Below are 25,607 nucleotides of genomic sequence, written 5' to 3'. Positions count from 1 at the left end.
GGCAGTGAAGATTGAACTGCATTGAAATTATCACTGGATTTAAGTCTGATATTTTTGTTTTGTTTTTTCTTGTGGACAAATAAAGTGTAAACTTTATTTTGAACTGAATCCAGAAAAATTCAGTGTTTTTCTTTTCACCGACCAAATCAAAGGCGCCCAAAATCTTGCCTGCGGGTCTTTCGCTAGCAGAGGCAACAATAGGAATTGCCATACTGGGTCAGACTAAGGATCCATGAAGCTCGAGATCCTATTTCTAACCGTTGCCAATCCAGATGACAAGCACCTGGCAGCATCCCACAAAGTAACCAAGAGGAACTATTTAGTTACAATTGCTGACAAAATAAACAAGAGAAGCTAAAGACAAATTATCCGAAGAGGGAAATATCTTATTTTGAAAACCAAAAGTGCTTAATAGCATATGTCTGTCAGTTTTTACTCAAGTTTTGACCATTAGAGTTCAAGTGACCAAAGTGGTCCTGAAGAAATTTTTCAGCATTGTATGTGGACCACATGGCCTGGATTCTGTAACCAGTGCCTATGTCGGCAGCTGCCTTAAAAGCGGCCGCCAATCGCATGTCAATCACTTGACAGCGCCGGTTACAGAATTATGCCTGACGCAGCCAAATATGCATCTGAAATGTAGGCCTAGAAAACCCTGACCTACATTTCAGCCGCCTATCTATGCCACTGCGGGATCCTAAAGCTAGCCCACAGCAGTCATAAGCTGATCACAGCAAGGGAAGTTATCCCCAATCAGCTGAGACACCAGGGCTCCCTGAAGCCGTGGCTTTGGGGAGTCCTGCTGGCTCAGATGATCAGGGGGGGGGGGGCAGATACCCCTGCCGCTATCGGCTGGGCGGCTGCAGTAGGGGACCCCTGACATCAGCAGGAGGAATGCCCACTCCTTCCTGCCGGAACCCCCAACCCCCCACTCAAAGTCCCGCAGCAGGAGGGATGCCCACTCCTTCCTGCCAGCAGGCCCCCTAACCCCACCCCTTACCCCAGCATCCATAGGCCCACACCAAACCCCCTCCCATAACTTTTGTAGTAAGGCCGGATAAAGGGATGTCTGCTCCCTCCAGCCGACAGGCCGCTTCTTCACAACTTAGTTGCGTTCAGGGGATATTTTCTGGGGAGGTGGGATGGGATGTGGATTTGGATACTATCAGAACATAATGCACGTAGATTATCTTACCAAATCTACCCACATGGAAAGCTGGTTGAAAAGCTCGTGGATATTTTCTACCTAGGCCAAGTGTCAAAGAGAAAGCAACAATATTCACAGACTTCACACAATAGCAGGAAAGTTGAAAACTTCAATATACAGACATGCAATGACGACATATGTACCTTGTGAATTTTGCCTTCTTCAGTGCCGACGAGGAATAAGTGATCTTTCTGTTTGTGGAAAGCAAAGGATGTTCCGCAGCCTATCAAAAAGAAAGTATACAGTAGATGAAGAGGGCAAAAACAAGTAGGACATCTGTTTTCCTCTGTTTCCATCATGTTCTTTCACTTTATTTTAATTTGTTTTTATTGAAGTAATTCATACAACCACTTTCATTTGAAAACAATGCTTGAGCACCTGAATAATTTATAATCCTCAAAGAATTGTAGGATATGCGGAATATAAAATATTAATAACCCCCCCCCCAAAAAAACAACCATATATTACTAATCTGCTCCCAAATGCATATAATTAAGTATCAGAAACTGTACAAGTTATTATCTACAGTTTGGGAACTCATCCCACCTTGGTCCAGACACAATGTTCAGTTTTAATCTATGCGCTAAGCAAACACTCACATTTATTTGCCGAACTAAATAAAATTTAAAAAAAACAAACCAACATTTGGTTGATTCAGCCCACAATGGTCAATGTTTTCTTAATTAGTTCCGGATAATGAGTGCAGGATCATGTCTGGGCACTGGCAGGGCAGGATTAATTTGTCAAGGGCCCCTAGGCACACAAGTACACTGGGCCCCCTGCCCCCACCCCACCATGCACCTTGGTGGAAACAGGAAGTTGCGTCAGAGGGAAGCTTTGAGCAAGCAGCACCGCTTGCAAAATTACAGTTCCCGTTGCCTTTCTTACCCGCGTTGCTTGCTTATCTTACTTTCTGAAGTCTCTGGTGGTCCACTAGGGGCAAGAATGAACCCTACTTACTCCTATCCCTAGCAGCTGCCCCTAGAAAATGGCTGCCATGACCTTTTGTGGCAGCCTTGTGGTATTACTGAAGTAGCTTAAGGCTGCAGCTCAACCACTATCTAGAGGTAATTGCTAAAGAAAGGACTGAGTGGGGTTTTTTACTGCCCTCATCCCTATGACATCACCAGGGACTTCAGGTAGGCCCAAGGGGTGATCAGGGGTCTGCCAAGCAGGGACTCTTGTCACATTGTGGGGGGGGGAGGGGGTATTTATGTGTTTTCAAGGAGGGAGGGAGGGAGAAGGGTTTACATGTGCTTTGAAGGGGGGAATAGGAAGGGAATTGGCACAGGCCAAAAACCGAAGATGTGTGGGTGCTGGCCAATATTCAGTGCTAGCATCTGAATAGCTAAGTGGGCAAATTTAGGACTGCATGAAAGTAGCCCTAAAATGGCCTGCTGAGCTATGCTGATGCTGGCTCTGAATATTAATTGCAGTCACTTAACTTCTGGCTCCTGCCTAGCTCAGTCCCCATAACACCCCTGTGTGGCTTTGCTGTGCCGATATCAATGTCACTGCCTGCTTAAATGTCACTAAATATATCAGGAAGCAGAATTCAATTTAAGCAGGCAGGAGCCTTTGCTGTGTGCTTTAATCACCTCAAATATCGAGCGGTATATATAGAAATCCTCAGTCCAATTGTGAAAAATCATATTTCATATAACCAAAAGGAGTTAAAAAGAAAACACTTTCATTTATCAATGTCACTGCCGCACATTTAAAATTGCATCTGTTCACAGCAGGAACCAACCAGTCCAGTAAACACAACTGTAAATACGCAGCGCTCACGCAGGTAAGTGAGAGCGTTTTCCTTTTAACTCAGGGCTGCAGCTCCTGAGACACTGATATATACTGGAAGATAGATACAGTGAACTTTTTCCTGTTGACAAAAAGTGAGAGAAACCTTCCAGTGCTTAAGATCTTTTTTTTTTTTTTTTTTAATTTATTTATAAGTTTTAAAAAATATAAAGCAAGCATCAACACTTGTTTAAGCAAAACGAAAGGAAACAAAATACAAGGTAATATAGTATTAATAAAACAAAACATTCATAACTTCTTCTTAGACCCCAACTTGAAATACTGTGTGGTGGCCCAAAGCAAATAAGGACTTATAAATCCGACAAGCAATCATTTTAGCGAAATAGGCATTAACGGGTATTCTCCTCTACAGACTTATTGACCAAATCTAACCCTTGTTGATCTTCTTTAAGTCCAGAAACGACCGTAAATGGTCTGGAACAAGGAAAGTGTACTTCACTCCAAGGTATTTAATGAGGCATTTACATGGATATGCCAGTTGGAAATTTGCCCCCAAATTCTTTACTTCTTGTTAGAGAATGACACGGTGACAAAATTCATCACCGTTCCCGTCCCCGCGGATAACCGCGGGAAACCATCTTCATGTCATTCTTTAAGGAGAGAGGGAAGAATCAGAGTATGAATGGCCACAACCACTGACCCGCAAGCTTTGCTTTGAAGAATGCTGGTGTAGAAGGACCGAGGTTGAAACAGACACTACAGAATGACAGTCTCTGGTATCCAGAGCAGATATTGTGATGTCATAATGCCTCATTCCACCAGTGCCTAAGAGCCAATCACATCAGTGATGTCACAATGGCTTCATTATCCTTGGCTCACATAAGAATCAGAGTATGAATGGCCACAACCACTGACCCGCAAGCTTTGCTTTGAAGAATGCTGGTGTAGAAGGACCGAGGTTGAAATAGACACTAGAAAATGACATGGGATATTTCCTGCGGTTATCCGCGGGGACGGGAACGGTGATGAATTTTGTTACCGTGTCATTCTCTACTTCTTGTCTCATATTTAGGAAAAGTTTCCTCCTCTCTTGGGTTTCTTTGTTGACATCCGGGTAAATCCAAACCCGTTGACCCATGAAAGGATTCTGTGCATTCCTGAAGTACAATTTCATTGTCGCATTTAGGTCTTGTTGAAACACAAACGAGACAAGCAGAGTTGCCCTCTCCTCAATATGCACCAACGGTGATTCCAAAATATCTGAAATATTGCCTAAGTCCATTTGAGCCTGATTATGAGGCTCCGTTACATTTTCTTCAACACCTTTTTTTTTTTTTAGAAGAAGTTGGTAAGTAGTAAATCTTATTTAATGGCGGAAACATTTCAGGTGTGAAGTTTAAATTCTGTGTAAGAAAATTTCCAGTGCTTAAGATCTTTTATGAAGCTGACCACAGCAATGTGATGAGCTGGAAAATTTGTCATAGTCCTGTCACGTTTCAGGCCAGCAGAACAAATGCCGGTTTATCTGACAGAGTTTGGGAGGGAATTGAGGAGAGACTGGAAGCCCTGAATATGTATACCCTAGAGGAAAGGAGAGACAGGGGAGATATGATTCAGGCGTTCAAATACTTAAAGGGTATTAACGTAGAACAAAATCTTTTCCAGAGAAAGGAAAATGGTAAAACCAGAGGACATAATTTGAGGTGGAGGGGTGGTAGATTCAGGGGCAATGTTAGGAAATTCTACTTTACGGAGAGGGTGGTGGATGCCTGGAATGCGCTCCCGAGAGAGGTGGTGGAGAGGAAAACTGTGATCGAGTTCATAGAAGCGTGGGATGAACACAGAAGATTTAGAATCAGAAAATAATATTAAAGATTGAACTAGGCCAGTTACTGGGCAGACTTGTACGGTCCGCGTCTATGTATGGCCATTTGGAGGAAGATGGGCAGGGGAGGGCTTCAATGGCTGGGAGGGTGTAGATGGGCTGGAGTAAGTCTTAACAGAGATTTCGGCAGTTGGAACCCAAGCACAGTACCGGGTAAAGCTTTGGATTCTCGCCCAAAAATAGCTAAGAAGAAAAAAAAAAATAATTTAAATTGAATCAGGTTGGGCAGACTGGATGGACCATTCGGGTCTTTATCTGCCGTCATCTACTATGTTACTATGTAATTGGGATCAGTAGATGCTGGCATGCAAGAGCCCGCTGCTGAAGGAGGCCACCGACATGTCCCCAGAACACAGGACACTTCAATTGTGGATTTTTCTTCATGGCAGGCCAAATCAACAGCAATGAAGGCAGTGACACAGTAAATATGTACTGCCAGCCTCTGCAACTCTTCAATTCCCTTTTATGCTTTTGCACTGTAAAGAAAGTCGCACCAATCTAGGGGAAGAGGAATCCATCATCTGTGTCTTTTCACCCTGCTGGCCTCCCATTATTCTGCTGTCAGGCGAAGAGCTATTGTATAACAGGCTGCCTGGTAGGAGCCTATTCCATAAAGGAACATATATACTCGAATCCCATTCAAAACACACCCCGGTACATCCCCTTGAAATCTGGATGAACTACAGAAACACATCAGTTTTGAAATTTGCAACTTAGCTGTTTTTGTGAGGCAAATGTTCATCTGACACTTTATGATGTTTTTCAGAATTTTTCTCTTTTAAAAATGAGCACCATAGAGTATCTGTATTTATCTCTTATTTGTACTTTTTCTCATAAAACTGAATAAAATTTCTGAAGTAAAAGAAACCTCCTAACTCTACTTTCCTGCAACCTCAATTCATGTCCTTTACTTTGACCACTTCTCCGCCTCTGAAAAAGATTTGTGTATTTTATTGTGCTGGTGTGTATATCCCATCACGTGACAGGGATTCTCCCTCATTGATGCTGCTATTGCGCCAGTGAACAGCAGAGGGCACTGGTTCATTGATGTGGCAGTTAGGCTATTCTCCAGCAGGTGGCACTAACCTGCTGGAAAAAGTCCTGCCTGAGGTGGAGGGGTGGGACTCATGAGGGAGGAGTGTTTCTGTTCCAGAGCGGAGGCTGAGAGAGAGTTCGCCTGGGAGAGGTGCCCTGGTGAGAGTAGAGGCCCAGTGGGAAGAGGACTCTAGGAGAGAGCCTGAAGTAGAAGCCCTGAACCCTGGAAGTAGGGTTATGTAGGGGTAGGTCATGCCAATCCAATCTAATCAGCTTCTTTGATTGGGTGACGGGAAAGTTAGACTCGGGAGAGTCTCTGGACATAGTGTACTTGGATTTCAGTAAAGCTTTTGACAGTGTCCCACACCGCAGACTATTGCACAAGATGAAGTCGATGGGGTTAGGTGAGAAACTAACTGCATGGGTCAACGATTGGCTGAGTGGAAGACTTCAGAGGGTGGTGGTCAACGGCACCCTCTCTGAGACATCGGAAGTGACTAGCGGAGTGCCGCAGGGCTCGGTCCTGGGACCATCCCTTTTCAACATATTCATAAGGGACTTGACCCAAGGGCTTCAGGGTAAAGTAACATTGTTCGCCGACGACGCCAAACTGTGTAATATAGTAAGTGAAAGCAATCTCAAGGATAATATGACGCAGGATTTGATCACGTTGGAAAACTGGTCCTCGACATGGCAGCTGGGCTTCAACGCTAAGAAATGTAAGGTCATGCATCTCGGCTGCGGAAATCCATGCAAAACTTACACCTTAAATGGGGAAACACTAGCTAGGACTTCAGAAGAACGGGACTTGGGAGTAATCGTCAGTGCTGATATGAAGGCTGCCAAACAGATGGAGCAGGCCTCATCCAAGGCAAGGCAGATGTTGGGATGTATCAATAGAGGCTTCATCAGCCGCAAACCTGAAGTCATAATGCCGCTTTACAGAGCCATGGTGAGACCTCACCTGGAATACTGTGTGCAATTTTGGAGACCACACTACCAAAAAGATGTGCTTCGAGCTGAATCTGTCCAGCGAATGGCCACTAGAATGGTCTCCGGACTCAAGAGTCTCACATACGAAGAAAGACTGGGCAAACTACAGCTATACACTCTTGAGGAGCGTAGAGAAAGGGGAGACATGATTGAGACATTTAAGTACATCACAGGTCGTGTCGAGGCGGAAAGCGATATATTCTTCCCCAGGGGACCCTCGGTCACAAGGGGGCACCCGCTCAAACTCAGAGGAGGGAAATTTAATGGTGACACCAGGAAGTATTTCTTCACAGAAAGGGTTGTAGATCACTGGAACAAACTTCCGGTGCAGGTGGTCAAGGCCACCAGCGTGCTAGACTTTAAGAATAAATGGGACATCCACGTGGGATCCCTATGGGGGTCGAGCTAAGGATCTGGGTCATTAGCACTCAGACTTGATGGGGTGGGTCAGAAGAGTGGGCAGACTTGATGGGCTGTAGCCCTTTTCTGCCGTCATCTTTCTATGTTTCTATGTTTCTATGGCCCTGGACTTTGGGCTTCCCTTACTTATATATGAATGGAAGTTATAAGGAGTTAGCTAAGGTAGAACACACTTTACTTTGGATATAAGAATCCTGTTTAAGAGGTCTGGAGGGAGCCAGACTTATGAAATCTGCAAGAAGTTATATGTATTGAGAGTCTGGAAGGTCTTCAGGGAGCCAGACTTGTGTTGGAGAATCTTGCAAGTAGATATGCATTGAAGGTTTGAGGACTGTGGAAAGTTTGTCTCTCAATTTAAGAGATACAGTTCTTTATTTCTGTGCCAGAGAAGTGATAAGCCTTGCTAATCACTAATAATAAAACCCTAAGAGCGCATGCGCACTCCTACCTACGTGATCTATGATCTTTGCATGAGCAGTAGGAGTCAGTGGTGGTTTCTTCTGCGCATGCGGAGGCACCTTAAGCAGGGGTACATGGAGGCCACTCCCCCTCCCGCCCTCACTCTATCTAACACAGTGCGGCCTGTGGTCTGGCCAGCTCCCTTACAGTCCCTTGCTGAAGTTATTTTTAAGTTCAAAGCCGCCGTGGCAGCTCCTCTCATAAGCCGCACCTGCATCGGAAGTCTCTGACGTCACGTCAGAGAGAAGGCTTCCAACGCAGGCGCGGATCGTGAGAGGAGCCACCGCGGCAGCTTTAAACTCAAAAACAACTTTGGCAAGGGACTGTAAGGGAGCCGGACAGAAACAAACAAAAATGCTGCTGCACAGGGAAGTGGACGGGGAGGGAATACTGCTGCACAGGGAAGTGGGGTGGAGGGAGGGAAATGCTGCTGCTGCTGCACAGGGAAATGGAGGGGGAGGGAATGCTGCTGCTGCGCAGAGAAATGGAGGGGGAGGGAATGCTGCTGCTGCACAGGGAAAAGGAGGGGGAGGGAATGCTGCTGCTGCACAGGAAAATGGAGGGGAGGGAAATGCTGCTGGTGAGAAAAGGGGGCTGGGGCTGGAAGCTGAAAGGAAAAAGATGGGAGAAGGGGGGAGGGGGGTAAAAATGGGTTAGGAGCTGGAGCTGAAAATAGGGGACATGTGAGGGAAGGAGGCTTTACTAGCACCCGTTAATGTAACGGGCTTAAACACTAGTTAGTTAATAAAAGTTTTGTTGCACTTTGTTATCATTCGTCTGACTGTGGTTTATGAAGACTTTGCACCCACACCGCTCACATAGTTATTAATACTTGCCAAGTGTTTAAATATCTGCATCATATCTCCCCTGTCCCTCCTTTCCTGTAGGGCACACATATTCAGGTCTTCAAGTCTCTTCATCTATATCTTTTGGCTCAAATCCCATACCTTTTACATTGTTTGCCTCTGAACAGCTTTGAGACATCAAACAAAGGTGACAAAAAAGACCAGCGGGTATTTTTTGGTTTTATTTTCAGCTGGGGTCCTTAGTGAGCTATTAATGATAAACCTAAAAGCTTATATTATGTTTACAAAGGTCAGAAGAAAGTATGTTCCCTTTTGGTTTCTACAAGTGAATGGTTAGAGCTTTAGTGTCAGTAATACAAGTGTGTTTTCCACTCCATGTTCACCTTTCTAGGTGTAAAAACTTGGAATGACCTTATTGAAATGACCAGGACGGAACCTAACCACATCAAATTCCGGAAGAAACTGAAAACTCATCTATTTGGCACCTAATCACTTGTATCCTCTTCTCCTCCTGTATCTTCCTGCCCTCCATTGTCCTCCCTACCCACTTCTAACCCCTTCCTCTGTAACGTTGCCAAGAGCTTGTATAGGTATGTGCGACGCACAAATCGAATACATAAATAAAATAATTAGCTGCCATAAAAAATAAATCTTACCAATCACATGCAGCTGCAGTGCCTCTGGTTTATCTGATGTAGTTCCTTCAACTGTCATGCGGATGATATCAGTATACACCAGCTCATTCTGCAAAAGGAGATTTCAATTGAAAACATTCCAATAATAATTCAGACTTTGAGCCAAAGATCACTCCATAACAGATGCATTTAGTTTATATTTTTATTTTGTCGACTGCTTTGAGTGACTTGATTTTCAGCCCGGAGAGGTCTATAAGTGTGATAAATATGAGTGCTATTTTTAAAGAAAGGCAAGAAATAAATGTAAATATAGATAGTACCAGCTACAGCAATGGTGTCTGGAGGATGCTATCACCACAGCAGTGACTAAACAAATAACTGTATTAAGGAGAGTGATTATGAGTTTCAGTTATATCCCTAATGTGTGTTATTTGCCTCTAACGCATGTTGAAAGGCAATAATGCATGTCATTATTGTGGTTTACACAGTAATGAGACACAGAGCATGTAAATGCATGCAGAACAGCTCACTATGTAAACTGAATAATGCAGCTTATAATCAACAGGGGCAGCCAAACTGCTGATGCCCCTCATCACAACCCCTCCTGATGCCCCCACCCTGCGAATGCCCCCCAAGCACCCTCCCACTCTTCTGTAGTCCCCCCCCCCTTTACTAATCCTTGGTGACTAATGGAGTCAGCTTAGAAACCAGTCACAATTGCTCTTACTCCTTGCTATGCTGGGTTCAAAATGGCACCAGTGACCCCTAGTGTAGTCTTACAGTACTACCGCTAGGAAGTCAAATTGCTGTTTGCCTTTATAAAGCAGTTTGACTTCTAGCAGTAGCACCATGGGACTACTGCTAGAGGTCACTGGCACCATTTTGAACTCAGCACCAGCAACAACTGAGAATCACTCCTACCTCAATCTCAAGAGGGAAATTAAAGTGTGGTAACAGCCCAACATTATAGGTATTATAGGACATAAATCAGGAATTTAACACTCTGAGTAAATAGTTGAACTTCAAAGTGGTCTGGATTAGAGAATGACACGGGGACAAATTTTTACCCGTCCCCGCAGGAACTCAATTTTCCTGTGCCGTCCCCATGAGTCTTGTCAATGTCCCTGTCCCATTGACCATACAAGCCTCGAACACTTATGATTTTAAAGTGTTTCAGGCTTGTACAGATGAGGGCAGAATTTGAAGGAATGGGGCAGGGACAGGAAAAGAACTCGTGGGGACAGGACGGGAAAATGAGTTCCCATGGGGACGGAGAAAAATTTGTTCCCGTGTCATTCTCTAGTCTGTATCTCAGTCCAGATTTATGTTTCTTTAATTGATTTATTTGGGATCACCAGCAGTAATACCAATAATAATAGCAGACTACAAGGCAAGGAAGGACAAAGGAAAGAACTGAGTCCCGTCCTATAGAAAGCCAAAATAATTTCTCAGTGAAAATTTGGCAAAGCCTCTTTAAGAAGACCAATTTTTATGAAATGGCAAATTTTTGTAAAAACCCAAGATAAAAGGTTCCGAGTGAATTAACATGTTGAGAAGTACATGCCAGAAGTCATACAAAGCGTTTTAAGTGAGCAGGAAAGTTTCCTGCCTGCTTATATATTGCTCTGTGAGCTAGTCACCAGTATACAGTGGTGTTTAACTGGGCAGTGCTGCTGAATATCAGCTCTAACCAGCTATTTACATTCCGAGGACAGAGTTGGGGGAGATGCTGGCAGCCATGCAGGTACCGACAATACTCAGTGCCAATGCCTACATAGCTAAGCCATCAAATAGTGCCATGACTAGAGGTCAGGCATACATGAAAGGCTGACCTCTAGTGATAATACTGTGGAACCACCACTAGAAATGATTTCAATATGACATAGAAAGATGACGGCAGATAAGGGCTACAGCCCATCAAGTCTGCCCACACCATCGACCCTCCCTTTTAAGTCTAATGTCCCATTTAAGTAGATTTGTAAGAATGCCATTCTACTGCCCCGCTCTTTCAAGTCTATACCCTAGTGATCCTATCCTTTGGCTGACCCTCGTAGGGATCCTACATAGGTATCCCATTTATTCTTAAAGTCTGGGACGCTGTGTGCCTCTATCACCTGCATTGGAAGCTTGTTCCAATGCTCAATCACTCTCTCCGTGAAGAAGTACTTCCTGGCATCTCCACGAAACTTCCGTCCCCTGAGTTTGAGCGGATGACCTCTTGTGGTCGAGGGTCCCTTCAGGAGAAAGATATCATCTTCCACCTCGACCCGTCCCGTGATGTACTTAAATGTCTCAATCATGTCGCCCCTCTCCCTACGCTCCTCGAGAGAGTAGAGCTGTAACTTGCTCAGTCTTTCCTCATACGGGAGACCCTTTAGCCCCGAGACCATCCTGGTGGCCATCCGCTGAACCGATTCAACTCTGAACACATCTTTACAGTAGTGTGGCCTCCAAAATTGCACACAGTATTCCAGATGAGGTCTCACCATGGCTCTGTACAATGGCATCATGACTTCAGGCTTCCTGCTGACGAAGCTTCTCCTGATACAACCTATCATCTGCCGTGCTTTAGATGAAGCCTTCTCCACTTGAGTGGCAGCTTTCATATCAGCACTGATGATTACTCCTAAGTCTCGTTCTGCCGTAGTTCTGGTTAAAGTTTCTCCTTTCAGGGTGTAAGTTCTGCAAGGGTTTCTGTTTCCGAGATGCATGACCTTACATTTCTTGGCGTTGAAGCCCAGCTGCCAGATCAAGGACCAGCTTTCTAGAGTACGCAGGTCTTGCTCCATAGCATCCTTTAGATTATAGTCGTTTACTATATTGCATAGTTTGGCATCATCAGCGAATAAGGTTACCTTGCCTTGAAGCCCTTGAGTCAGATCCCTAATGAATATGTTGAAGAGGAGAGGGCCCAGGACTGAACCCTGTGGCACTCCGCTAGTCACTTCCGACATTTTAGAGAGAGTACCATTAACCACTACCCTCTGAAGTCTGCCACTAAGCCATGTAGTTTGACCCATGTAGTTAGAGTCTCTCCCAACCCCATTGATTTCATCTTGTTCAGCAGCCTGCGGTGTGGGACGCTGTCAAACGCTTTGCTGAAGTCCAGGTACACGACGTCTAAGGACTCGCCTGACAAACGTTGATTGGGGTGTTCCTGTTGAAGGGTCATTTAGAAGTAGGGAGATTCTGCATCAGTGATTCCCAACCCTGTCCTGGAGGAACACCAGGCCAATCGGGTTTTCAGGCTAGCCCTAATGAATATGCATGAGAGAGATTTGCATATGATGGAAGTGATAGGCATGCAAATTTGCTTCATGCATATTCATTAGGGCTAGCCTGAAAACCCGATTGACCTGGTGTTCCTCCAGGACAGGGTTGGGAAACACTGCTTTAGAACAGTGGTCTCAAACTCAAACCCTTTGCGGGGCCACATTTTGGATTTGTAGGTACTTGGAGGGCTGCAGAAAAAATAGTTAATGTCTTATTAAAGAAATGACAATTTTGCATGAGGTAAAACTCTTTATAGTTTATAAAACTTTCCTTTAACAGTTAAAAGGAAAGATATATAAACTATAAAGAGTTTTACCTCATGCAAAATTGTCATTTCTTTAATAAGACATTAACTATTTTTTCTGCGGCCCTCCAAGTACTCTATTTTTTTCTGCAGCACTCACATTTAAAGTTCAATATCTTTTCTTTCTCAAAACTAGCACATTTCAAACACTAAATTGAAAATAAAATAATTTTCCTACCTTTGTTTGGTAATTTCATTAGTCTCTGGTTGCACTTTATTCTTTTGATTGTGCATCCAATGCTTCTTCCCTTCTTTCAGCCTCCTCTATGCTTCCTCTCCTCCAGACCTCATTCCCTCCCCCCACTTTTTCTTTCTTTCTCTATGACTGTCTTTCTCTGATTCCGTGCCCCATTTTTTGCTTTGTTTCTGGTTCCCTGTCCCCCCTCCTTCTTTCTTTCTTCCTTCCTTCGTGCCCCATTTTTTGCTTTTTTTTCTGGCTCCCTGTCCCCACCCCACCTTCTTTCTTTCTTTCTTTCTTTCTTCCTGCCCTCCTCCATGCCACCGCCGCCGCAGAATAGGCTGCTGCCGCTGCCGCTATCGGGAACAGGCCGAGATCTTCCTGCTTCTCTTCTGCACGGGGCCGACCAACTCTCGCTGCCCGACGTCAATTCTAACGTCGGAAAGGACATTCCGGGCAGCCAGGCAGCAACTGGCTAGCCAGAACATCCTCTCGACGTCAGAATTGACGTCGGGCCGCGAGAGTTGGTCGGCCCCGCAGGGAAGAGAAGCAGGGAGATCAAAGAACACGGTGCCGGTCTGATCTCCGATGGCAGCAGTGAGAAGGGAAGGGAAGCAGGTTGGGCACCACTTCTCTAGGCGAGCCGCGAGCTGCACTCCAGGGAAAACAGTGGACCGCCCCCCCCTTGGTACGCCACTGGAGCAGCAGCGTGTCTGGCCGGCTCGTTCTTTCAAAGCTGCGGGTGGCGGCTCCCTGCGAGATCCGTGCCTGCGTCTGAAGCCTCTTTGATGTTGTGACATCAGAGAGGCTTCTGATGCAGGAGTGGATAGCGCAAGGAGCCGCCAACCCGCGGCTTTGAACGAACGAGCCGGCTGCTGCTCCAAAAGGAAGAGAATGATCGCCTCCAGACCGTGGGCCGCAAATAAAACCTGGAGAGCCACATGCGGCCCGTGGGCCGCGTGTTTGAGACCGCTGCTCTAGAAGGAAAACAGTTCCTGTAGTTGGTCATGGAACCCACATGGGATAGGGCCATACTGTATTTAGGAACAGATTTTATAAACAGACAGTCCAATTTTAATAATAAATAATAATAACAGTTTATATACCGCAGGACCGTGAAGTTCTATGCGGTTTACAATGGTTAAAAGATGTTACAAATTAATTCGAATTAACAAGGTTGGAAGATAGTTATTAGCAGCGCTAGAGATCAGTTATTGTGGAGTAGGATTGTACAGGTTAGTTGCCTAAATACTTCAGGAACAGGTATGTTTTTAGGTGTTTCCTAAATTCCCCGTAAGTAGTAGGCATGAGCAATTGTTCCAGATCTTTGCCCCATGATGCCGCTTGATGTGAGAGAAGATGTTGATGGTGTTTTTTAAATTTACATCCTTTAACTGATGGGGAAACAAAATTTGAGTGTGAGCTTCTCTTATGTCTGTTGTTTGACAAAGAGAAGAGGTCAGTTATATATTTAGGGGCTAAACCGAATAGTGCCTTAAAGCAAAAGCATCCAAACTTAAACTTCACACGTGCCTCCATCGAAAGCCAATGTAGAAGTTGGTAGGAAGGTGTTATATGATCAAACTTCTTCAACCCAAAAATTAGCTTGACTGCCGCATTTTGCACCAATTGTAATCACCGCATATTCTTCTGGGAAATTGCCAGGTAGGCGATATTGCAATAATCTAGTTGACTCAGTATAAGGGATTGTACTAGGATTCTAAATGATGAAACATTGAAATATGCTTTAATGGACCGAAGCTTCCAGAGAGTAAAAAAACCCTTTTTAACTAAGGAGTCCACCTGGTCTTTCATGGTTAGACTCTGGTCCAATGTTAGACCCAATATCTTCATAGATGCACAGTGATGTTTTAGTGTAAAGTGGGTATGGCGAAGCTACAAAAATTTTAGTCAGCGGTAGGTGTCCTACTGCTGTCTGGCAGCCAATTGGGTTGCACCTTTTTAAAAAAAAAAACAACCCGAGGCAGGCCGCTTACACTGTAGGCGTTTGTTGCAGTTGAGGGACATGTCTCGGGATACTTGAGCTCACCCAAGGCTAGGTTAGGCTCTCCCGGAAGTGGCTTTGAGTGAGCTTAAGTGGCTACTGATCTGAACACGGCATGAGAATCCCCCTGCCATGATCAGCTCAGCGGCTGTAGCAGGGAACCTCCCCCTCCTCTCTTGTAAAATCGGCCGGCAGGAGGAATATCCACTCCCTCCTGCCGGACCCCCTGGAACTTCCCAACCCCCCTGCCACCTAAGTACCCCAGCAGGAGGGATGCCCAGTCATTTCTGCCCCCTCCCAAAGCAGCCAGGCAGGTGGGATGCACACTCCCTCCTACCACCAAACCCCTGAACACCTCAAGAAGCAGCCGGGAAGGAGGAATGCCCACACCCTCCTGTCACCACCCATTCAGAACTCCCCAACCTCCCCCCCAACTGGCAACAATTCCCCTCCAGACCTCCTTCACATCTATAGAACTCACTGCACCCCCAAACCTATAGACACCCCTAAACCCCCCTCCCACACACCTTTGTACTTTTCCAGAAAAAGTCCGGCCAGAGGGATGCTTATATCCTCCAGCTGGCAAGCCCGCCTTTTGAAATGGTGGGCATTCCCCTTCCTGGTTCATTCTGGGATGCATCAGGGAGGTGCCTAAGGCCCTGATTGGCTCAGATACCTAAGGCCACTCCCATAGGATGAGGTAGGAGTGGCCAAAGACTTTGATTGGCCTGTTATTTAAGACCCCTCTCATGGGAGGGGCCTTAGGCATCTGAGCCAATTAGGGCTTTAGGTCTCTCCCCGGTGCATCCCAGAATGCACTGGGAAGGATAAGACCCAAAATTTTGGAGTGGCCATCCTTCCTGCCGAGGGACTTCATGGTGGGGGGGGGGGTTCCCTGCTGTAGCCACTCAGTTGATCTCAGCAGGGGGATTCCCTTGCCGCGATCAGCTCAGCAACCATTTCTATTTGAAATGTAGGCCAGCATTTTGCCAGCCTCTGAGTTTTTAAAAAAAAACCCCATGTATTATGATTGGTTGTTTGACAGGGTTGCTTGACAGCGGTAGGACGCTACATCGGGACATCTACAATCTGGACGCCCGTTTATAGAATCTGTCCTAATTCTACACAGTGCGCCACATGTAAAATGCTAATTTAGTGCGCAATGTTTGGCACTAAAACAGAAGTTAAATGCCAAAATGGGGGTAGATGGCAGTTACATGCATAAGTACACATAGGTGTTAGAGTATAGCAGGGGTGCCCAACACGTCGATCGCGATCGACCAGTAGCTCAGGAAGGCAACTTGAGTCGATCGCACTCGTGTTGCCGTCCTGATCTACGGGCAGATCAGCCTTCCTCTCCAGTGTTCTCCCTAGGGCCTTTTAGCTGGGTGGTCCGCCCAGCTGTCATCTGCCGCTGCTGAACATTAAAAAAACCCCAAAAAAACCGGCTTGGAGATTTCAGCCCCTAGCGAACTTATGCTCCGGGCTCTAACGTGTGCGTGCCGGCTTCTCTTCTCTTCCCTCTGAAACCGGAAGTTATGTCCGGGGAGGGGGGGGAGAAGGGAAGCCGGCACGCACATGTTGAGAGCCCTGAAGCAAGCGTTCGCTACGGGCTAATGTGGGAGACAGGTTAGTGAAGCATTTGTTCTTCTTCCTGCCGGGTCCTGCCTACTTTCTGTTTCCGCGAAGGCAGGACCCGGCAGCATTTCCCCCAATAGGTTGATCACGATCTTCGGCTGATCAGCCTTCCTCTTCCCAACGGCAGAATTGACGTCGGGGAGAGGAATGCTGGTTGGCCGAAGCAGGGAGAGCTTGGGGCCTGTTATTGGTGGTGTTTGGGTCCTGGTCCCCGATGGTAATGGCAGTGGCAGTGGCTTGGGGGAGGGCAGGGAGAAAGAAAGAAAAAGGGCAGGCAGGGATACAGAAGAAAAGAAGAGAAACAGAAAAAATGAAAGGGAGGCAGAGAGAAAGAAAGGGCAGGGAAGAGGAAGGAAAAGTTGGGGGGAAGGAATGAGGTCTGGAGGAGAGGAAGCATACAGGCTAAAAGAAGGGAAGAAAGATTGTATGCACAGTCAGAAGAAGAAAGTGCAACCAGAGACTCATGAAATCACCAGATAAGGTAGGGAAAATGATTTTATTTTAAATTTAGTGATCAAAATGTGTCTGAATTTATATCTGCTGTCTATATTTTACACTAAGGTCCCCTTTTACTAAACCGCAATAGAGGTTTTTAGCGCAGGGAGCCTATGAGTGTCGAGAGCAGCGCTGGGCATTCAGCGCAGCTCCCTGCGCTAAAAACTGCTATCGTGGTTTAGTAAAAAGGGAGGGGGTATATTTGTCTATTTTTGTATGGTTGTTACTGAGGTGATAGTGCTTAGAGTCATCTGCTTTGACCTCTTTGAAAAACCCTGGAATAGGAATGATGATTAACATTTTCTATGCATACAGTGTGCTTTGTGGTTTTTTTAAATTTTATTGTTGGTAGATCATTTTGACTTGGTCATTTAAAAAGTAGCTCGCAAGCCCAAAAAGTGTGGGCACCCCTGGTCTATAGGATAGTGATAAAGTGCTTTTGTGCATAACTGCAAGGGAGGCATGGGTGGACTGCACACTTATAAGATATATGTAAAAATACCAAATTTAGGGGCTATACAAATAAGAAGTAGCAGAAAAGGCCAGGAGAAAGGGAATCGGTAGCATGGAATGTTGCTACTCTTTGGGTTTTGGCCAGGTACTAGGGACCTGGATTGGCCACCGTGAGAACGGGCTACTGGGCTTGACCCAGTATGGCTATTCTTATGTTCTTACGTGAACCAAGTATAGGACAATGAAACCATTGTAACATCACTGATGAGATTGGCTCTGAGACACTGTGGAATGAGGTATTATGACATCACAATCTCAGCTCTAGAATGTTGCTCTCATTGGGGTTCCAGAATCTTGCTATTCTTTGAGATGATGGACTGTTGCTACTCCTTGGGTTTTGGCCAAGTACTAGTGACCAGGATTGGCCACAGTGAGAACAGGCTACTGGGTAGATGACCATTGGTCTGACCCAGTATGGCTGTTTTTGTGTTCTTACGTGAGCTCAGTATAAAATAACCAAGCCATTGTAACTTCACTGATGAGGTTTGCTCTTAGGCATTGGTGGAATGAGGCATTATGACATCACAATCTCAGCTCTGGAATGTTGCTCTCATTTGGGTTCCGGAACTTTGCTATTCTTTGAGATGCTGGAATGTTGCTACTCTTTGGGTTTTGGCCAGGTATTAGGGACATGGATTGGCCACCATGAGGATGGGCTACTGGGCTTGATGGATCTTTGGTCTGATCCAGTAAGGCTATTCTTATATTCTTATGATCTTTATCTGCTGTCATTTGCTATGTTTCACTCTTTGCATTTCTGGGTGTTATTGAGTGGAGACCCAGGAACATGGGACTGAGTGAAAGGAGGGAGAGAGGTCCTGGATGAACTTGGCGTACTTTGAACTGTATACCTGTGGCTGAATTATTGACATCTTATCCTCACGGCTCCTCCGTTGTGCCTTCACGTGATTAACACGTAATTGGTGGCCGCTGACAAAGGCTCCATTTATAGAATCTGGGCCTCAGTGCTGCTGGCTGAGTATTGGCCCCTCAATATTTAAATTCCGCAGGAGAATAATCTGCATTTGTAAGGATGCAGACAGTTATATGTTTTTAATGCTTACCTTAATTAAAGTCCATGATACCACTCGCCCATCTGAGGAGACCGAGTAAAAGTTCAAATTATTGTCCATGTCGTTTTTCTGCCATCTCACCTGAAAAACATACAAAGAGATGCATGCAAAGCTCAGTAGGAATAAAGGAATGCTTTCATATGTAATGTCCTGTTGCAAAACCAATGATTTATATTTTAAAATAAATTAGTTTTCTAAATTGTACAGTTTACAGTCTTAGCTTGTGTTTGAGTCTCATTGAACATCTAGTATCATGAGGATTATCTTGAAATCAATTAGGTAGTTGTCTACAACACTATACAAATGACTCTCCTTTGCTATAATTACTCAGCTTCTACTTAACATTTTATCAAAAGAAAGTACTGAAGTCAGAAAATAATACACCCACAACAGAACAAAAGGTCTTGCTAGATTTCTGCTGACTTACTTGTATTTAAGAAACCTGAAAAATATTTTGGGACCGATATTCAGCCTATGGCAGCATATTTAAAACCCACTGCCAGTGCTGAACCCAGAAATCCAATGCCGCGCTGTGCCATATCCGTCAATTGGCATTGAATTTCCAGTTTCATTTTTGTCCACCAGAACTTAACAGGTTCAGTTGATATTCCGCACTCACTGCTTATGGTATTGCGAGTATAGAAGAGCTCCTTAATTGGGGGGAAAGTCAGTAAATTCTGGTTAGTAAATCTTAAGGCCCGTGAGGTGGCATAGGGAATAAGATATTTGTCTAGGAAGGCTGGGGTGTGGGTGAGTTTAATTTTGAAGGCAAGTAAGAGTATCTTGTATGTCGTTTGATGCAATTCTGGTAATCAGTGAGCTTCACTGAGTGGAGGGGTGACGTGGTCATATTTCTTTGCCTTGTGTATGAGTTTAATGGCAGTATTTTGAATCATTTGTAGTCTGCGGATTTCTTTTTGTGTTATGCCATGATATAATGAATTGTAGTAATCAATGTGTGAAATGATCAGGGAGTGAATCAGAATGTGATTGGAGGGGAGCTCAAGGACGGATGTTATCGAGCAAATTAGTCTGAGTTTGTAGAAGCATTTTGGGGTTAAAGCTGTCAAAACGGCAGTCAGAGAGGCCAAGCTTCGTATAGAAGAGAATCTAGCAAAGGACATCAAGAAGGGGGATAAATCCTTCTTTAGGTACATCAGTGATAGAAAAAGAAACACAGATGGGATAGTACGCCTCAGGAAAGCAGACGGGAATTATGCAGAATCGGATTCCGATAAAGCCGAACTACTAAATGAATACTTCTGCTCAGTCTTTACCTGCGAGGCACCAGGGTCCGGCCCACAGCTGCAAGCAGGGCAAAGCTCGGAAGACCTGTTTTGGAATTTTGAGTTTACACCCAGCAGCGTCTACTGCAAATTATCAAGATTCAAAGTGAACAAAGCCATTGGGCCGGACAATATACACCCCAGGGTGCTTAGAGAGTTGCGTGATGTCCTGGCAGAGCCTTTATCCGTGCTCTTCAATCTTTCCCTGAATACAGGAAGAGTCCCCTTGGACTGGAAAACAGCTAATGTCATCCCACGCCACAAAAAGGGCTGCAGGACAGAGACTGCGAATTACAGGCCGGTGAGTCTCACCTCCATTGTGAGTAAACTCATGGAAACACTAATTAAGCATAAATTAGATACGATCCTGGATGAGGAGACTCTACGGGATCCCCACCAACATGGATTTACCAAGAGAAAGACCTGCCAATCCAATCTAATTAGCTTCTTTGACTGGGTAACAAAGAAGCTGGATGTGGGGGAGTCCCTCGACGTCGTGTACTTAGACTTCAGTAAAGCTTTTGATAGCGTCCCACACCGCAGGTTATTGAGCAAGATGAAATCTATGGGTCTGGGAGAAACATTGACTGCATGGGTCAATGATTGGCTAAGCGGTAGACTTCAGAGAATGGTGGTAAACGGTACCCCTTCCAAAACATCAGAGGTGATCAGTGGAGTGCCGCAGGGTTCGGTCTTGGGCCTGATCCTTTTCAACATATTCGTAGGAGATCTGACTCAGGGGCTTCAAGGTAAAATCACATTATTCGCCGATGACGCCAAACTATGCATCATAGTAAGTAAGAGCACTTTACCCGACAGTATGATGCAGGACCTACTTCTATTGGAATATTGGTTCTCGACTTGGCAGCTATTTTTGATTGAATGTACGTTTAAAAGGCTGATTTTGGGGTTCAGGGAGTGGGTATTGGCTTTTTTGGGCGTCAGGTGGGATGAGATGATGGGGATAGTCTCTAGACATCTGGACCGAGGGTACAGATAAGAGTACTATTTATCTGGCCCTATAAAACCGCTACACCCAGTGTGATATCAGCACTAACCAGCTATATCACACGGTATAGCTGATTAGCCAGTAAGCACTAACTGCAAATATCCTGCTGAATATTCGTGGATAGCCGACTAAATGCTATTTAAGCGGTCAGCGGCCTTTGCTGACTGATTCAATAGGGCTGAATATTGGGGAGGTTTATTTTTACCTGTGAATGCTCCATGGAGTCCCTGTACTATATATTTGTTAATAATCGGAAGGAACCGTATATGCTGGGAGGTGAGAAGCTGATATGCACGGACGGGGAGAGGGACCTTGGGGTGATAGTGTCCGAAGATCTAAAGGCGAAAAAACAGTGTGACAAGGCAGTGGCTGCTGCCAGAAGGATGCTGGGCTGTATAAAGAGAGGCGTAGTCAGTAGAAGGAAGAAGGTGTTGATGCCCCTGTACAGGTCATTGGTAAGGCCCCACTTGGAGTATTGTGTTCAGTTTTGGAGACCATATCTGGCGAAGGATGTAAGAAGACTTGAGGCGGTCCAGAGGAGGGTGACGAAAATGATAGGAGGCTTGCGCCAGAAGACGTATGAAGAGACACTAGAAGCCCTGAATATGTATACCCTAGAGGAAAGGAGGGACTGAGGAGATATGATTCAGACGTTCAAATACTTGAAGGGTATTAACGTAGAACAAAATCTTTTCCAGAGAAAGGAAAATGGTAAAACCAGAGGACATAATTTGAGGTTGAGGGGTGGTAGATTCAAAGGCAATGTTAGGAAATTCTACTTTACAGAGAGGGTGGTGGATGCCTGGAATGCGCTCCCGAGAGAGGTGGTGGAGAGGAAAACGGTGACTGAGTTCAAAGAAGCGTGAGATAAACACAGAGGATCTAGAATCAGAAAATAATATTAAATATTGAACTAAGGCCAGTACTGGGCAGGCTTGTACGGTCTGTGTCTGTATATGGCCATTTGGGGGAAGATGGGCTGGGGAGGGCTTCAGTGGCTGGGAGGGTGTAGATGGGCTGGAGTAGGTTTTAACGGAGATTTCGGCAGTTGGAACCCAAGCACAATACCGGGTAGAGCTTTGGATTCTTGCCCAGAAATAGCTAAGAAAAAAAAATTTAAATTGAATCAGACTGGATGCACCATTCGGGTCTTTATCTGCCGTCATCTACTATGTTACTATGAGTAATTTTATAAGCTATTTTCATGAATAATATAATAATAATAACTTTATTTTTCTATACCGCCATAGTCTTGCGACGTCTAGGTGGTTCACAATGAAGAATAGCTGTACAGTCAGCGAATTACAATGTATAGATAGATAAGAGGACATTGAGCGGTCAATGATTACAAGATGCAAATTGGTTAGAAGAAAAATATACATAGGTTACAGAATAAGAATTAACTTGTTTTCATATTACATTGAAAATGATCGGGCACCAGCGAGAAGCTGGGTACAATTGTGAGGAGGACATTATAGCAGACAGAGAATAAAGGGTACCTATATTGAGGCCCGCCGGACTCCTCCCCCCAATCAGGTCAGCGCATGTCCTATTTAACAAGACCCTTTGCGGCGCACGCCGCAAAGGCGCGCGCCGAAGGAGCGCACAAAAGGAGCAGGACCTGCTCCTTTGTTCGCTCCTTCGGTCGCCTCCCGAGGGCACCGCCAAAAATTATCTTTCGAGTATCCCTTTCAGAAGGCCAACTTTCACTCTCACTCATATCACTCACATCGCTTTGATTTTTCTTTTCTTTTGTTTCTTATCTTCATTCGTTCTAAATTATCCCAGTTATAATAAAAAATTCTTAGATATGGATCCACAACAAATTCAAGTTCAACTAAATAATAGACCCATTCTCTATAAACCCCTCAGATCAATCCCTTCCTCACTCCTACCTATTTCTACCTTCTCTCCTCGCTCTACTGACTTAACACCACAATCTACTCAATCGGCCCAATCATTCCCCCATACCAAGTCTCTTAACTTAAAATTAGGCTTAATTAATACAAGATCACTTAAAACTAAACATCACCTCATCAAAGATACCATTCTTCAACAAAATTTTCACATCCTTTGTATAACCGAAACATGGTTATCTGACGGAGATGAAGCCTATCTTTCCTTTTGCTGTCCCCCTAACTACGATTTTATTTGGAACCATCGCCATAAACGAAAAGGCGGTGGACTAGCCATTATCTTTCAAAAAAATCTAATTAAACTTCAGGACCAATCAATTATCAACTCCACTATCGAATACCTACATTTCAAAATAAATACAGTAAATAAAACTGACTTTCTTCTGCTATATATTCCCCCTCCAATGGATTACTCTAAATTATCATTGCTTCATAATCTACTCTTTGAATTTTGCTCAGCAGCTAACTGTCCAATTATACTGGGTGACTTTAATATTCATTTCGATAATCACAATAACCCACAAACCTTGGATACCATCAATTTATTCAAAGATTTAGACCTACAAACACTGATACACGAACCTACCCATCAAGCCAAACATACATTAGATATGATTTTAATCCCGGCTTCTCATTCTTTACCCCATTCTACTCCCAATATTCTTTCTATTCCCTGGTCTGATCACTGTTTAATCTCTTTAAACCTCTATCTCCCTCATCAAAAGATATTAAACCATTTCTCCCAAGCCAAAACAATCTCATACAGAGATTTCTCTCAATTAGAAAGTTCAGATATCTCACCCATATTTAGCCCTTCTATTATTATTCCTTCATTTGAATCTATCGACGACCAACTCCATTACTGGAACTCTCATCTAGAATCCATACTAAACACTAAAACACCTTTAATTACAAAAACAGTAGTCAACAGCACAAAAAAAAAACCCGTGGTACTCTAAAAAGCTCTCTTTAATAAAAACTCAACTTCGTGCTGCAGAAAGAAAATGGCGCTCTGCTAAAACACCCATTAATTTACAAAAATTTAAGGACATTTCTCTTTATTATAAAAGTGAAATTTCACAAGCAAAAAAATTTTACTATAACAACAAAATCCAAAAGACCAAAAATTCTTCTGTTCTCTTTAATATTCTAAAATCGGTTAATCCGGAAAAAAAAAATAAAACCACATCAATGCAAAAATCGATACTAACATCACAAGAACTTGCAGACTATTTCTGCCAAAAGATATCAAAAATAAGACAAACTTTCTCGACCATCACATCTACCTCTTCTGTTTGTGAAAACTTAACCACAGATAACCTCATACCAACAGCCAAATGCTTAAATTTTAGAACTCCAACTATAAACGACATTGAAAGACATCTTAAATCAATTAACTTAAAAAGCACTCCTACTGAACTTATTCCGCCGTTCTATTTAAAGAAATATTTTTCTTATTTTGGTCCATTTATTCTATCACTTATACAAAAAAGCCTTTCTTCTTCTACTGTTCCCACCACTTGGAAATCCTCTATTATTACACCAATCCTAAAAAACTTCAAATCCAGTCCAGATGACTCATCTAACTATCGCCCCATTTCAAACTTACCATTCCTAATGAAATTGACAGAAAAATTGGTTTTTGAACAGCTTTCGGAATTCATCGAATCCACTAATGCATTACACCCCAACCAAACAGGTTTCCGAAAATATCACAACACAGAATACTCTATGATTGGTCTAGTTACAAACATTCATTACTTTCTTGACCATCATAAATCCGTAGCACTTTTTTCTTTAGATCTATCCGCAGCCTTCGATACCATAGATCATGAAATTCTCCTTAATCGTCTGCAATCACTAGGGATTGATGGCCAAGTCTTACAGTGGTTAACATCCTTTCTTTCAAACCGAATCTCGAGAGTCAAATTTAATGAGTCCTATTCTGAAAACTTTCCTTTATCTTCCGGAGTTCCACAAGGATCAATATTATCCCCTCTACTATTTAACATTTTCTTATCCCCACTTATCACCATGTCACAGTCTCTAGGATTCACAACATTTTCATACGCTGATGATATTCAACTATTGCACCCTCTCAATCCAGAAAACACCGAAGAAATAAAAACTATCACTGATAAATTAGAAAAAATAAAAACCTGGTTAAATAATAACAAACTGGCTTTAAATACCCAAAAAACAAAAACCATGCTTTTCAACTGGAAAGGAGACATATTTCAAAAAACACCATTCATTCTTGACAACATTCCACTAGAATCAGTATCTAAGTTGAAAATCCTCGGCGTAATAATAGATGTTGATCTATCTTTTCATGACCACATCAGCGCAATAGTTAAATCCTGTTTCAACAGATTACGTCTCTTACGCTCAATTTCTACTTTTCTGGAAGCTAAATCACTTAATATTTTAATTCACTCTCTTATTATTTCCAAACTGGACTATTGCAATGCTCTCTTTATTAATATAACTCAAAAAGAAAATAGACGTCTCCAAATCATCCAAAATACAGCAGTAAAATTAATATTCAATGCGAAGAAATTCGATCATGTCACCCCCTTACTCATTAAATCTCACTGGCTTCCTATAACCCACCGAATTACCTTTAAAATATTATTTTTGGTTTACAAAACATTATGCTTCAACGAACCCCAATTTATTGCAAAATTAATTATCCCATACAAATCTGCTCGTTCCTTAA

The 25,607-nt window shown here is 43.8% G+C and overlaps 1 protein-coding gene across 1 annotated transcript in view; it reads right to left on the bottom strand.

The window, feature by feature from the left end:
* The window catches only part of DNAI1 (dynein axonemal intermediate chain 1), a 394,766-nt gene that overhangs the window by 117,019 nt on the left and 252,140 nt on the right, over nt 1–25,607 (bottom strand). Inside the window, exons 14-16 of the mRNA XM_033935572.1 lie at nt 18,669–18,758; nt 9,220–9,307; nt 1,351–1,430 (exon numbers count right to left, since the gene is read on the bottom strand). Coding sequence (XP_033791463.1) covers nt 1,351–1,430; nt 9,220–9,307; nt 18,669–18,758 — 258 coding nt within the window. The remainder of the gene's footprint in view (nt 1–1,350; nt 1,431–9,219; nt 9,308–18,668; nt 18,759–25,607) is intronic.

The sequence above is a fragment of the Geotrypetes seraphini genome, chromosome 1 (genome assembly GCF_902459505.1).
Source record: "Geotrypetes seraphini chromosome 1, aGeoSer1.1, whole genome shotgun sequence".
NCBI classification, from domain to species: Eukaryota; Metazoa; Chordata; class Amphibia; order Gymnophiona; family Dermophiidae; genus Geotrypetes; species Geotrypetes seraphini.
This window is presented reverse-complemented; position numbering and strand designations above follow the sequence as displayed.